General features: G+C 31.3%; 2 protein-coding genes across 2 annotated transcripts; both read left to right on the top strand.

Moving 5' to 3' along the window:
- The first annotated feature begins 3,106 nt into the window (after positions 1 to 3,106).
- Positions 3,107 to 4,864, top strand: LOC133031476 (uncharacterized). The gene is made up of 2 exons (XM_061104983.1): positions 3,107 to 3,826; positions 3,932 to 4,864. The coding sequence occupies exons 1-2, from the start codon at positions 3,107 to 3,109 to the stop codon at positions 4,862 to 4,864; spliced, it is 1,653 nt and encodes a 550-aa protein (XP_060960966.1).
- A 50-nt stretch (positions 4,865 to 4,914) lies between these two features.
- On the top strand, positions 4,915 to 6,282 carry LOC115699800 (uncharacterized). Its single transcript, XM_030627344.2, has one exon. The coding sequence runs from the start codon at positions 4,915 to 4,917 to the stop codon at positions 6,280 to 6,282; it is 1,368 nt and encodes a 455-aa protein (XP_030483204.2).
- Positions 6,283 to 14,303: the final 8,021 nt, after the last annotated feature.

Below are 14,303 nucleotides of genomic sequence, written 5' to 3'. Positions count from 1 at the left end.
TTTGCACATGTACTTACCACACATATTTGCTTAATGCAGCTGAAATGATATTATAGTGGTGTCTATCAGATTTATTATTATATAGGTTTATAATAGAGTCCTTTGTACAGGTTAACAAAGTTGTAAGAATTATGATTTGAGTTGGTTTCATAGTCTTTTTGAACATGTAAATGAGTGACTTTGAAGCTTGAAGTATATCTCAATTTTTGTTTTCTTTGATTGAGCAATATACATATTGTTTATACTTTAGATAGTCTATTATTTATTTCTTAATCTATAAAAGATAAATTACTTTCAATATATGTATTGTAAAATACTAAAATTAAGTGGGAGCTAGCAGTATTTAACTCTGTTTTTGTATAAATTTAATTTATTTGTTTGAGAGGGTATTTATGAATAGCAGGGCATATTAAAATGATACGAGCTCCTATTTTATTTTTTATCGTTTTTTTTTATTTATTATTTTTTTTTGTTATTTAGCTTTTGTTTTATTTTTTATCTTTTTTTTTTATTTATTATTTAGTTCGCCATAAAGAATTTAAAAATTAAATATCTATGTATTCCTTTTCTTATTATAATTTGGACATTCTTATTCTAATTTATATCATAGCTAGCTGAGAATAATAATATATGTCATCAACCCAAAACCTATTTATATTTCATCTCTTCTCTGTCTTTTTTCATTCCAATATATATAACAGAATCATATACCCTCTAATTTTTTTTGTTGGCCGTTACACCGCTTCTTTTTTTCTCCAGATTTTTCTCTCTGCTTATTCTCCCAAGTAATGTTAATAGATCATCACTTTAATATCATATTTTTTTTTTTTTTTTATGAATAAAGATAAATATGAAATTTTAATGTTAATATTCACCGCTTCTTCATTTGTTTCTTTTAAGAAGAATATATCTTCATCATGCATCTCTCATATTTCGTTTTCGTTTCTATTGTTTCTATTAAATTTCTAAAACAGTAATAACATTGATTGATTGTAAATTAAAAGAAAATATAAAAAGAAAGTAGTTGTAACAATTTATTGTGAATAATGAATATTGTCCAAATGTTATATTCAAAAATAATGAATATTGTCAAAAATAAAACTCTATACTATATTTAATCATATAGAGTTTTTCTTTTTTGATCTAACCGTTTCATGTAAGTATGGATTTTATGAATTATTATTATTTAAATTTAATGTCTGCAATTACTTTATTACACCATCTTTTCTTACTTGTGTAGATTGGATTCTTACAACATTTTCTGCATTAGCATAATGACACATGGTAAGATGTCATACACAAAATACCTAAAACTTAAAAATGTATTTTGTTTAAGAGAAACTAATACATATGAAATTAATGTTTATAATTTAATTTTACAAGATCGTGACAGAGAACCTTCAAAGCGAATTCCATATAAAGATTTACCAATCGAAAAAAAGAAAGCAATATGTAAAAAACAAAGAGAGAGAGATATGCTAGACAAAAAGCATTTAAGATCAATAACATTATTGTAAGTAGTAATCCCAGTCATATTGATCTTCACACATATATTGCCGAGAATATGGCAACGTCAAGTCAACAACAAATAAAAAGACTGCGAAATGACTCCACTCACACTACCATAAATGAAGATGAATGTTCTTGTGGAGATAATGTTTCTACCAATGTCGATTGTGAAACTAATTTATTTGTAAATTCATCATCTTCGAGCAATGTCAATTTCAATCAGGTTTGCATTTGTCCCATATTTTTTTTTTTTCAAAACTCAGCTACTTCATTCACGTGATGAAACTCCCTATGATTATTTTGGATGTTGTTTTTGATAAATATTAATATATATAATCAGAACCCAAATGAATTTGCTGGGGGATCAACCTACAATAAAAGAGTAACAAGACCTCGTAGCGGTAAGGGACACTTTAAATTTATAATTAAAATCAATATGTTATGTGAGTTGGAATTTGATACCTAATTATTATTTTACAATAAAAAAGGTCTACATCTTCATTCCTCACCTCGATTTCGTCAATTGCTAAAAGAGGTGCCATCTGAAGCATTTTCTCTACCATCCGTCCCTCGATGCAAACATTGCAAAGCGAAGCGTTTCATTCATGAAACAACAGGCTTTTGTTGTGCCGATGGAAAAATTTATCTCGCAACAAACGATGTGCCGAATGAACTTTATGAATTGTTTACTTCCAGTAGCAAAGAATCTACACATTTTCGAACATACATTCGAACTTACAACAATAAATTTACGACAAATCAATGTGTCGAAGGAATAAAGGAATATATACTTTCAGAAGCCAAGGGCAAATCTATCACACAATCAATAATTTACTACCATCTGATGGACGTCCCTCTAATCTGCAACTATATTTTTATGACACCGAGAATGAATTGGAGCACCGACTTAATGATTCAAAATGCAGATTGGATCCATCTGTTACAAGTCAATTTATGAATATCCTTCGAATCAATCCGTATTCTATATTCTTTCGTTCACTTGGAGATTTTCCAGATTTGGAAACACAAATAATTCAAGTAAGAGAAGATGTTGGGCTAGATCAGCGTGTATTCAATGCTCCTACATCCTCACAAGTTGCAGCAATTTGGGTGGAAGATGATGAAGGGTATCAACAAGGAGGGCGTGACATTTTTGTGTATAATCATGATGGTGGAAAACATAAAGTTCAATATTACTACGACTGTTACGATCCATTACAATATCAAATTTTATTTCCTCACGGAGATTGTGGTTGGCATCAACACATAAAACGAATTGGAGGACACACAACCAGATCCAATGTTCGTAGCCCAACAATAGATCCTCAACAGTCAACCACTGCAGAAGAATTACTTGCCGCTGAAGAACGAGGTTAGATTGTAAAATTTTAAATCTCATCAATGTTTTATTCATTGTGCACACCATATTTAGTAACACTTCCTTCTCACTCAACTCCTGTAGTATCAAACCGACAAAAAAAGGAAGCAGTAGTTTCGTGTCGCGAATATTATTGCTTCAAGTTACAAATAAGAGAAGATGCACGATCAATTTTGCTACACTCAGGACGAATGCTACAACAATATGCCGTAGATATGTATGTCAAGATTAGACTATTACAGAAATGAGCAACAACATATTCGGTCTGAGTTATATAAAGGTATAGTTGACACAGTAACGCTTGGAGAAAGAGATGCCTCTAATGTTGGCAAAAGGATAATATTGCAATCTTCTTGTATTGGAGGTCCACGAGACATGAGAAAGAGATACATGGAAGCTATGGCTTTGGTTCAGCGATATGGAAAACCGGACATTTTTTTAACGATGACTTGCAACCCAAACTGGAAAGAAATTACCAATGAACTAAGCCAACATGAAGAAGCTCAAAATAGACCCGATTTAGTTGCTCGAGTATTCCATGCCAAACTGGAAGAATTAAAAGACAAATTATTTAAACGTGAAATATTCGGCAAGGTTGCCGCATACGTCTATGTTATTGAGCACCAAAAAAGGGGCCTACCACACGCTCATTTTTTAATTATCCTACAAGGCGATTGGAGATTACATGCACCCGAATATTTTGATGAGATAGTATCAGCGGAGATTCCTGATAAAAATACAAACATGCACTTGCATAACGCTGTTGTGAAACACATGATGCATGGACCATGTGGAGATTTGAATCGATCAAATGTTTGCATGAAGGGCAATCCTCCACGTTGTAAAAGTAATTATCCAAAAAATTATGCACCTTTTACGTCTGTTGGAAATGATTGCTTCCCAATATATAGACGCCGAAACAATGGAACGCACGTGAAGGTGAGAGGCACACACTTAGACAATCGTTGAGTCGTCCCATACAACCCGTATTTGCTTGCAACCTTTGACTCTCACATTAATGTTGAAATTTGCTCTACAATAAAGGATGTCAAGTATCTCTACAAGTACATTTATAAGGGTCATGATCGTGTTGCTTTCAACTTAGTATCTGAACCAAGAAATGACGAAGTTGATGAAATTCACCAGTTCCAAATGGCCCGATGGATTGCAGCACCTGAAGCTATGTGGAGAATATATGGGTTTATTGTTAATGAGATGTACCCGTCAGTTTATAGTTTGCATCTGCACCTCGAGCATCAACACCCAGTAACTTTCAGAGCAGATCAAGACCTATCGAACATTGCCACTTCAGAACATTTTAAAAAATCAATGCTAACAGAATTTTTTGTATTGAATCGAACTGATCAAAATGCAAACGCATTACCATACAAACAAATCCCAGAAAGCTATGTTTGGAACCAACAACACAAGATATGGTCTACTCGAAGAAAAAAAACAGTCATAGGACGTATTGTAACAACAAATCCATTTGAGGGTGAGAGATATTATCTACGCATATTGTTGAACCATGTAAGAGGGCCGTTGTCATTCGAAGATCTAAGGACAGTGAACGGAGTTCTGGCCCCAACGTATCGTGAGGCAGCGACGATGCTTGGGTTGTTACAAAGAGACAACTGCTTGGAAGATTGTTTACATGAAGCATCTCTATACCAAGCGCCTTCGAGTCTGAGACAACTATTCGCAACGATATTAGTTTATTGCAATCCAACGAACCCCAGAGACCTATGGGAACATTACGAGGAAGAAATGTCCGCCGATTTGAAATCTGAAGAAGATTCTCTATCTATTGTGAGAAATAAAGTTCTAAAGTCCATCTCTTCTACAATAGAATCCATGGGAAAAGACATCAATTCCTACCAGCTTCTTGACGAGGACATCTCGTTCGATGACGATGAAGAATTTCAATCTAGAGAAATCAACGATGAATTGGGAGTTGAATACCCGAAGAAGATATAACAGCTTCCCACTCCCTAAATGCAGAGCAACGACAAGTGTATAATGCAGTGATGGAACATATTTCATCAAACAAAGCACAAGCGTTCTTCGTAGACGGACCAGGAGGGATAGGAAAAACATTCTTATACAGAGCTCTATTAGCAACAGTAAGATCGAGAAACCTTGTGGCACTTGCAACTACTTCATCGGGTGTTGCCGCTTCCATTCTCCCAGGGGGTCGTACAGCACATTCACGTTTTAAGCTTCCACTTGATGCCAACGAAACAACCTCATGTTCCGTTAGCAAACAAAGTTCTCTTGCAAACCTTCTACGAGCATCAAAATTAATAATATGGGATGAGGCTCCAATGACAAGAAAACAACACATAGAAGCATTGGATAAAATGCTACGAGACATAAATGATTCGGACACACCTTTTGGTGGAAAGGTAATTATTTTTGGAGGAGATTTTAGACAGGTATTACCTGTTGTCCGAAAAGGAACAAGACAGGAGCAGGTAAATTCTAGCTTGGTTCACTCATACTTGTGGCCCACCTTCACCAAGTTCTACCTAATTGAAAATATGAGAGCAAGACTGGACCCAATATTCTCTGATTACATATTGTCGGTCGGCAATGGAATGCCACCGATCACCGTCAATGACACCTTACAAATCCCAAGTAATATGCTCATTCCTTATCACGACGACAACACATCTTTAAACCTCCTAATAGAAAATGTCTTCCACAACATCCATCACTACCCAGAAAATGTGTCTACCATGATGAATCGAGCTATATTAACACCAAAGAACTCTTTTGTCGATGAAATTAATTTGATGTTAATTGCACGTTTCCCGGGAGAAGCACATCACTACTACAGTCGAGTTGAGGCTATAGATAGCACCGAGCAATCAGTTATGGAAGATTTCTTAAACACTCTTACACCAAACGGCCTTCCTCCACATGAATTGCAACTAAAGAGGAATTGTCCAATAATGTTACTTAGAAACATTAATCCTTCAGATGGACTCTGCAATGGAACCCGTTTAATTTGTCGAGCATTTGAACCAAATGTGATAGATGCTGAAATTGCTGTAGGACACCATAGAGGAAAAAGAGTCTTTATACCAAGAATACCATTCTTACCCAATGTGGATGAAAATAGCGGCTTTCCATTTAAACGAACACAATTCCCCATAAGATTAAGTTTTGCTATGACAATAAACAAATCGCAAGGCCAAACGTTAGATTATGTTGGAGTTTATTTGCCACAACCTGTTTTTTCACACGGTCAGTTATATGTGGCATTGTCAAGGGCAAAAACATCGTCTACAGTGCGTGTATTAATACGACCTGTGACCACAGGCCAGCACGATAAGGACTACACCAAAAACATAGTCTACACAGAGTTATTAGAATTATCAAGTTCAAACTAATTTGAAGCAATAACCCCGTACTTATTTTTTATCTATGCCTTTACTTGGCTTTTTGAACAAAGATGAAATGAACATTTTTAAGTGTATCACCTTTTTTGAAGTGATATATAATACAAAAATCTTCACAACAGTTTTTTAATATAATACAAAAATCTTCACAACAGTTTTTGATTAGAATATCAACAGAGCTGAGCTCTTTAGCTGAGTAGCAAAAATTAACTTAAATAAGTATATAAAAAAATATTATTATAAATAGATAAAGTTAGAGTTAATCGCACTCGGCTAACTGTAACTCACACACATTTTTATTTTTCATTTATTTATTTTGATAAAAAAAAATAATTAATAATTTTATCTTTTAATTTTTACATTTATTTATTAACTATTATTACTCGTTTTATATTAAAAATAGAATATAATGTATAATATGATAAATAGTAAATGAATAGAATATGATAAATCCTATTTCGAAGAGTATTATAGTATAAAGAATACAATTTGATAGTTTATAAAGTTTTGGGTGAAAAATTCTAATTTTTTATATAAAAAAGACAAAAAAGAATATATTTTTTATAAATAAAATAGTTAATTAGCTGTATTTTCTGGGCAGTCAAACAGTCAACATAAAAAACTGTTGTGAAGATTTTTGTATTATATAAAAAGCCCAAGTAAAGGCATAGAGTTATTAGAATGAATAAAACTGTTGATATTCATTAGTCAACAGTTATTATACACTTATATTCTATCTATTAGTCTTCAGTGCACGACCTCATTGTCAATTAATTTTAAACTTTATAAAAAAATCTAATTTAAAAGTTTGAAATATTCAACTGATATTTTTTTAAAATTTTAAAATATATCATATATCATGATATTTACTTTAAGCTGTACACTTAAATAACTATATATATATATATCACAATCAGTTTTTTCCCAAGATGGAAGGAAAAACAACAAGTATTAATATTTGCTAGAGAGCTTCGTCTACGAGTGAAGGAAGTTCAGCGAGTACTGGGTGATGCTAGCAAGGATTCTGAACTTGGAAAGAAGTATGTATCACTTGGGAACTTCAATGCCTAACTTAATCTCACAATTGCTTTTGTATCACACAGATGCGAATTTTTAAGCATAGCTATTGATGTTTTATGAAATATTAATAATATTCTTCTAATATATATCTATATATATAATAATATGGTTTTTTTTGGGACGTTCGTTAATATATGTTTAATGGCTTTTGCCATTAATTTTCGTTTTTGGTTCATATACGGATGGCATATAATGCATCAATCAGTTTTTTTTTTTCAATCGTATTAATTGATTGAATTTTTTTATTGGCTTCAATCCTCTTAAGTATACATATATATTGAATTGATTCGTAAGTTGTAGTTTATTTATTTATTTTTCCTTTTCTTTATTAATTACTTGCTGTAGGAGTTTTTTGGCATATATATGTGATGTTGTAAAGTGATTTATTATTAATATGATATATGACTTGCTGTATACATACATATATATATTTTATTAAGGATTATATATATTTATATATAATATGTGTGTAATATGTATATGTTACAGTATAAATTGATAAATGTATATTTTAGTTCAAACAATTAAATTCAAATTTTAGTGTTAGTTTATAACTAATATTTTGAGTAAATTAATTAAAATAATATGTTGCCAAAGTTACCTTCTTTTGTGTAGATTAATTTATTTAAATATTAGGTTGGTTGTGTGTTTGTAATTGATGCATATATTGTCTAACCCAAAGATAAGTGAAGGTTAGCTCACGGAGTTTCCATGCTTTGTGGCTACCATCTTCAATCTCATGCACTACTCTTCACTAATATTATAATTAATAAGATATTGATTATATTTTATGACTCTTTTTATTGATTACGTAGTCATTACTATATTTTTTATTTTGTCTATCTACAGATTTATTTAAAAACAGTTGAATAAATGGCTACAATATATACAACAATTAAGGATATCACCCCAACTACAGAAAGTTGGAAGATTGAAATGAGAGTGTTAGAAAAATCTGAAAAGCGGACAAGCAAGAGTTCACCACTCAAATATCAAAAGCTTATGTTAGCAGATAAAAAGGTATACAATTAGTTTATTTACCGTTGAAATTGTAAATACTCTACTAATAAATGCTATATTTTCCGAATTCTGACTATAAACACGCTTCAACAGATTATTATTTCATAAATATATTTTTTTCTTTAAAAATGAACACAGGGTAATGATGTTGAAGCAGTAATATTTGGCACTGAAATTGATGCTAGAGAAAACACTTTGGAAGTGTTCCACACTTACTACATGAGCAACGCTTATGTAAAAAAAAACAGCCCCACCTTTCGATAAAAAGCGAGACTACAAATATTCTTGGACATTGAACTCAAGAACAGAAATCGAAGAAATCCAAACAGAAGACAACCAGATATCAACACCAAACTATGATTTCATTCCGTTTAGGGACCTGCATACACCTAAAGAATTCAACAAACCAATAGGTATTTACAATTTGATTTTCATATATATATATATATATATATTCCTCATTGACTAACTATTTAATATTTCAATTTATTAGATATTTTGGCTATTGCTCTCAAAATGAACTCACCAAAAGAAGTCAACACTCCCTATGGACTACATACAATTCAAGAGATATATTTAATTGATGGAAGGTAAACTATACATTTAATCTACCACTATAAATACACCCTTGTGTTCATTTTTATTGTGATATATTAAATACTATTTAACAAAATTTTTACTAATCCATTTTTTTATTTCTTTACAAAGTTGTAGCTTCAAACCAGTATGTTTGACGATGTGGGGGCATAAAGTTCACGATGAATGCTTACAAATAGCAGAAGTAATCGAAGACATACCCATAATATTGAGATCAAAACTAATTGTTCAAACCAAGAGAGGTTTGCATTAATTGAACTACTGATATTTAAAAACGAAAATTCAAAAATTCAATTAACACATACATTTTGATTTAGGGCTGTCTCTATCGTCACGCAACACGAGTACCTTCAAAATCAATCCTCAACTCCCCAAAGCAGAAGCACTAAAGGAATGGTAATACTCATAAAATCAAATACACATACTATTATAGCTACACATTTTACAAAAAAAATTAAATTTTTGTATACTATATTTATAATAATACTTACTCTATTTTAAGGGCGGAGAGCAACGAAACAGAAATTAAAAACGCAATAGCAAACTGCTTGATATATGAATCTTCTCCAAAATCTTTTGTTGGATTACGAAATAGTGACTAACATCCAAATTTCAGAGTTGACGAAAAATCTGCAACTGAATGAGGTAAAAACTACTATAATATTTACTTTATGAAACTTTCGTTTCAATATCTTACTATTATTAACACCATTTGATTTGGATGTAGAAAAAATATTTTTGGATTGAGGCGGCAATAAAAATAACTGACACTCTTCAAAATTTTTATTACATGTCATGTGACGCATGTCATAAAAAAATAGATTTATACAATCGCGATGAAAAAATCATATGTGACAAGCCAACATGCGGCCAAGAAGTATTTCCTACACCACGGTATATTACAAAAAACATATGATGTTATTGAAATTAAGTTAAAATAAAAAAATATACTAACAATCTTATAATGCATTTTACAGTGCTATAGCATATGTTGAACTTGATGACAATACAAAGAGACTATCTGCTGTCATGTTCGCAGATATTGTCGAAAAAATATTTTTCGTGTAATGCTTGTTGGAATATATTACCAGGATCTTAGATCTACTCACAAGTATGTTCTTTAAACACCCTAAATATGAACTTTCTAAAACGATAAATTAAACACATATAAAGTTAAGAAAACCTTACATTGATGTAGCGGAATTAATGTCTCCTTCCACTCAGATCTCTAACCCTTGTATCCTTTCTGTAGCAGAGTATAATCAAGATCTGAGCCCGAATGTCCTTCTTCTTCAAGTTTGATCCTTCACAGTCTTCCAATCTATGATTGAGTTACTGCTTGCTGTGTGTGGGCACTTACTCTTTCACTAGGATCGAAATTGATCAAGCAGAAAAGAAGAGAGAGGGTTTCGGCCAGGTATAGAAAGTGGGGAAGGCTCATTTTTTCTGAAGAGAGAAATTTCTGTCAGATTACTAATGAAAGCATGTTATGTGACTGAGCCATCACTTTCTATTTATAGGCAACTACTAGGTTTAGGTTAGGATTTATTTGGCATTAAAATAATGAAAATATTAATTTGAAAAACCAACTTAAGTGGTTGGCCATGGTGTAGTATTGGGCCTCACTTAATTTTGCAGTTTTACCAAATTTTATCTTTATTTTCTCAAAAACGCCAATTTTCCAATTCTAACCTTTTAAATGCCAAAACTAATTATTTAATAACTAAAATAGATTATTAAATAATATTGTCATTTAATTTAATTATTAATTAGACATATAAAGTCCATTAATAAATAAATAAACCTAGAAACTCTTTTCTTTACAATTTCACCCCTGCTTAGTGAAAATTCATAAAATTAGACATAGTCTAACTTTAGAATTATAATTGATCAATCACGAATCAATTAATGAGTCTTACAAGCAGAATGTTCTCAACTAGAATGGGGACCATGGATCTATATGCTGAGCTTCCAATAAGTGAACCAAATTTACCAAGTAAATTCCTACTTATTAATTCTTCGTTGAATCCACTCTTAGAACTTAGAATTGTACTCTCAGACTTATATAGAGCATATTGTATGTTCCACGATATCAATATACTATCTCATTTAACCATTGTTATAATCTTATTGTGATTTAAAGATCCTCTATATAGATGATCTACATCGAGATGGGATTTCTTTACCGTTCTCACCCCTCAATGTATTTTGCCCCTTAAAACACTTAGCTACCTGTAAATGGTGTTTAGTGATCTAATAATTAGTCAGTTAAACAAGAGCTCATCCATTTACTTCTATTTGCTAAGCTCGAAGGGAATCATCACTTGACTTCTATACACCAGTAGAAGCTATAGATTCCATATTTATGTTCAGCACTCCCACTCAATCATACTATCATGTTCCCAAAATATACGTATCACCCTGACCCAAAAGTAGGCTTAACTAATAAATCAAAGAACATGAATAGCACTCCTGAGTTGAGCCCAAGCATATCAGGATTTAGATTCTTTTAATCTTAAGATCAACTACTGATATTGACTTGGAAAGATATGTATAACGGTAAGTTTGTAATATCTTAACTTAGTTGCAATATCGGTCCAGTCCAATGTATACTCCATACATTCGAAACTAGTATACTTTACTAATGTCCTGGAAAGAACATAACACTTACTCCAAGTGTAAGTACACATCATCGCTGATTATCACATTAGTGTAAATCCAATAACACTGATGAAACAGGGACCAAAACTTTTGATTCATATGATCACAATCACATTCCACTGTGTTGACGATACTGTAATTATGAATAAACATATGATCTGAATTTGACTGATTTTGTGTGTATGAATGTAATAAACATATTAAACATATTAAACCATTAGCATGTAAAATTCATGCAAACATCAATCACTTCAAATTTCTTATGTTGATAACTAATCAGATTGTAAAGAGTTTTATTTAGGGCATAAAACCCAACAATGCTGCCCAACTAATGAACTATACTGCAGAGGTGTAGTTTTTAAAAAATTAAATAGTTTTACATGCCTTTCATAAGTTGATTTTTTAATTAAATAAATTATGCACACCATGTCTAATCATCTTAAATGAAAATACATCACTGTTTGCAGGAACACCGCCGCTTTGTCGACACTACCATAATCAATTTATCAAAGAAAAAATGGATAATCCAGATATATGCGGACCCGGCTAGAATGAAAAGTGCAAAATACAAAAATTACACTATTGTCTCTATCAAAGAAAATGAAGATTGAAATCCACCAATGACTATCATTAGTTTTCTTATCTATAATTTTAAGACTAATGCTATCTTCAATTATCAACAATTTAGAGATTGATTTTTAATTTTCTTTTTATCTTACCCCCATTTAAGTAATATTTCTTTAAGTATTGGAACATCAATTTTTAGTTTATTTTTGGATTAACTTAAGAACATATTTAAATCATTAAGCTTTCTTAAACACTAATATATTGCATTCAGTATTCAATAATAATCTCACTTTCAAATAACATAAAAAAAAACCTAGCATAAAATTTAATATACGTGCCTCACACGTAGTTTTTTGCTAGTATATATATATGATATGGTGTAGATATTGTTGAAAAGATGAACAGAATGGAGAAAATAATCTTCATTAAAATATATACAATAAGAAAAATGAACTAACTAAAGTACATCTGTCATAATAGAAATATGACAACCATAATCGAAAAGCATAACTAACTAGGGATGAACATCGGATGAGTTTATCGGGTTTTGGGTTCAAAAAAATGAAACCGAACCCGAACCTGAACTCGAACTCGGATAGGGCACGAGTTGGCAAATTAGCGGGTTTCGGTTGGCCGGATTGACTGGGTTGACGGTTTGACCCGGTCAACTCGGTCAACTCAGTCAACTCTTTTAAAAAATTAATTTTTTATTCAAATAATTATTTCTTTTATTTATTAAATTAAACATATATAATATAACAGTTTTTATTTTTAATTCTTTTTATTTTTAATTAATATATATAAAATGTAATAAAAAATAAAAAATATATATAATATACTAAATATGTTGTTGGCGCGCGGGTTCAGGTTCAACCCAAAACCCCGGTACTCCTAAAAACTCAACCCGTGAACCCGCTCGAAGGGTACCGGATTAAACTCAACCCGCCCAAACATTTTTTTTTAAAAAAAAAAATTTGCGAGTTCACCAGTTCGAATTCAGGTCGAATCCGCTCGAAATGTTCAGTCCTATAACTAACACTTGAAAACAAATATTATCTAACACCTCTCCTCAAACTTAGTATAGCTAAAGAAGCTAGAATAAGTTTGTCTCTTAGAAAAACAAAACGAGTGCTATACAAAGTTTTAGTTAAGATGTCGACTATTTGATCGCAAGCAGGAACATACTTGACAATCAATTGTTTGTTCAGAACTCTTTCACGCACAAAGTATGAATTCAACTCAATATGCTTGGTTTGTGACTGTGAGTGAAGAATCAGGTTGACATCCATCAGAACCGAACTTCGATTGTCACACCAGATAGTTTGAGTAGTTTGCAGTTGCAGACCAATCTCAGCAATGAGAGCTTGAGTCCAAGTTATTTCTGCAGCAGTATGAGCAAGGCTGCGATTAGGGGTGTACATCGGTCAGTTTGATCAGGTTATAGTGTATTTTTACCAATCCAATATAATTGTTGGGTTGCAAATATCTAATTGGAATCCGTCTAATGAAAAAAATAAAAAAAGTGCAACCCGTCCAATAATTTTTGTCGGTTTGGTCGAGTTAACCCGTTTAAACTGATCTTTATTTATTTTTTTTATTATTGTTAGTTTTTAGTGTTCAAATGATTGATTTGAAAAAATAAATGTATAGTATACGTCTTTCAAGATTAAAATAGTTATTTTAAATTAATGTTAAAAAATAAATATAAATTGAATAAACATTAAAGTATTAAACAATATTTTTTTACAAAATAAAATTAAAAATTATACTCATATGTAAATTCTAAGTTTCAACTTCAATATTCGAATACCGTCAAAATTATTAATTATAAATTCTAAATTTCAAATTAAACACTATAAAATACAAACTTAAAATATAAAATAGTTTAACTATTAAATGCAATTTATATATTATATTATAGATAATTTTAGTAAAAAACATGTAAATCGGTTTATTCGGGTTATTTGGGCGGGTTAGAATAATATTCAACCCGTCCAATATATTCATTGGGCGATTTGATTTTTTCGTAAAGTTATTCGGGTTGTGTAATCTGTCGGTTTATTCGGTTTGGTTTGCACGGTTTGTAA

Source organism: Cannabis sativa, chromosome 9 (genome assembly GCF_029168945.1).
Source record: "Cannabis sativa cultivar Pink pepper isolate KNU-18-1 chromosome 9, ASM2916894v1, whole genome shotgun sequence".
Lineage (NCBI taxonomy): Eukaryota > Viridiplantae > Streptophyta > Magnoliopsida > Rosales > Cannabaceae > Cannabis > Cannabis sativa.
The sequence above is the reverse complement of the archived record's forward strand: the minus strand, read 5'-3'. Positions and strand labels throughout refer to the sequence as shown.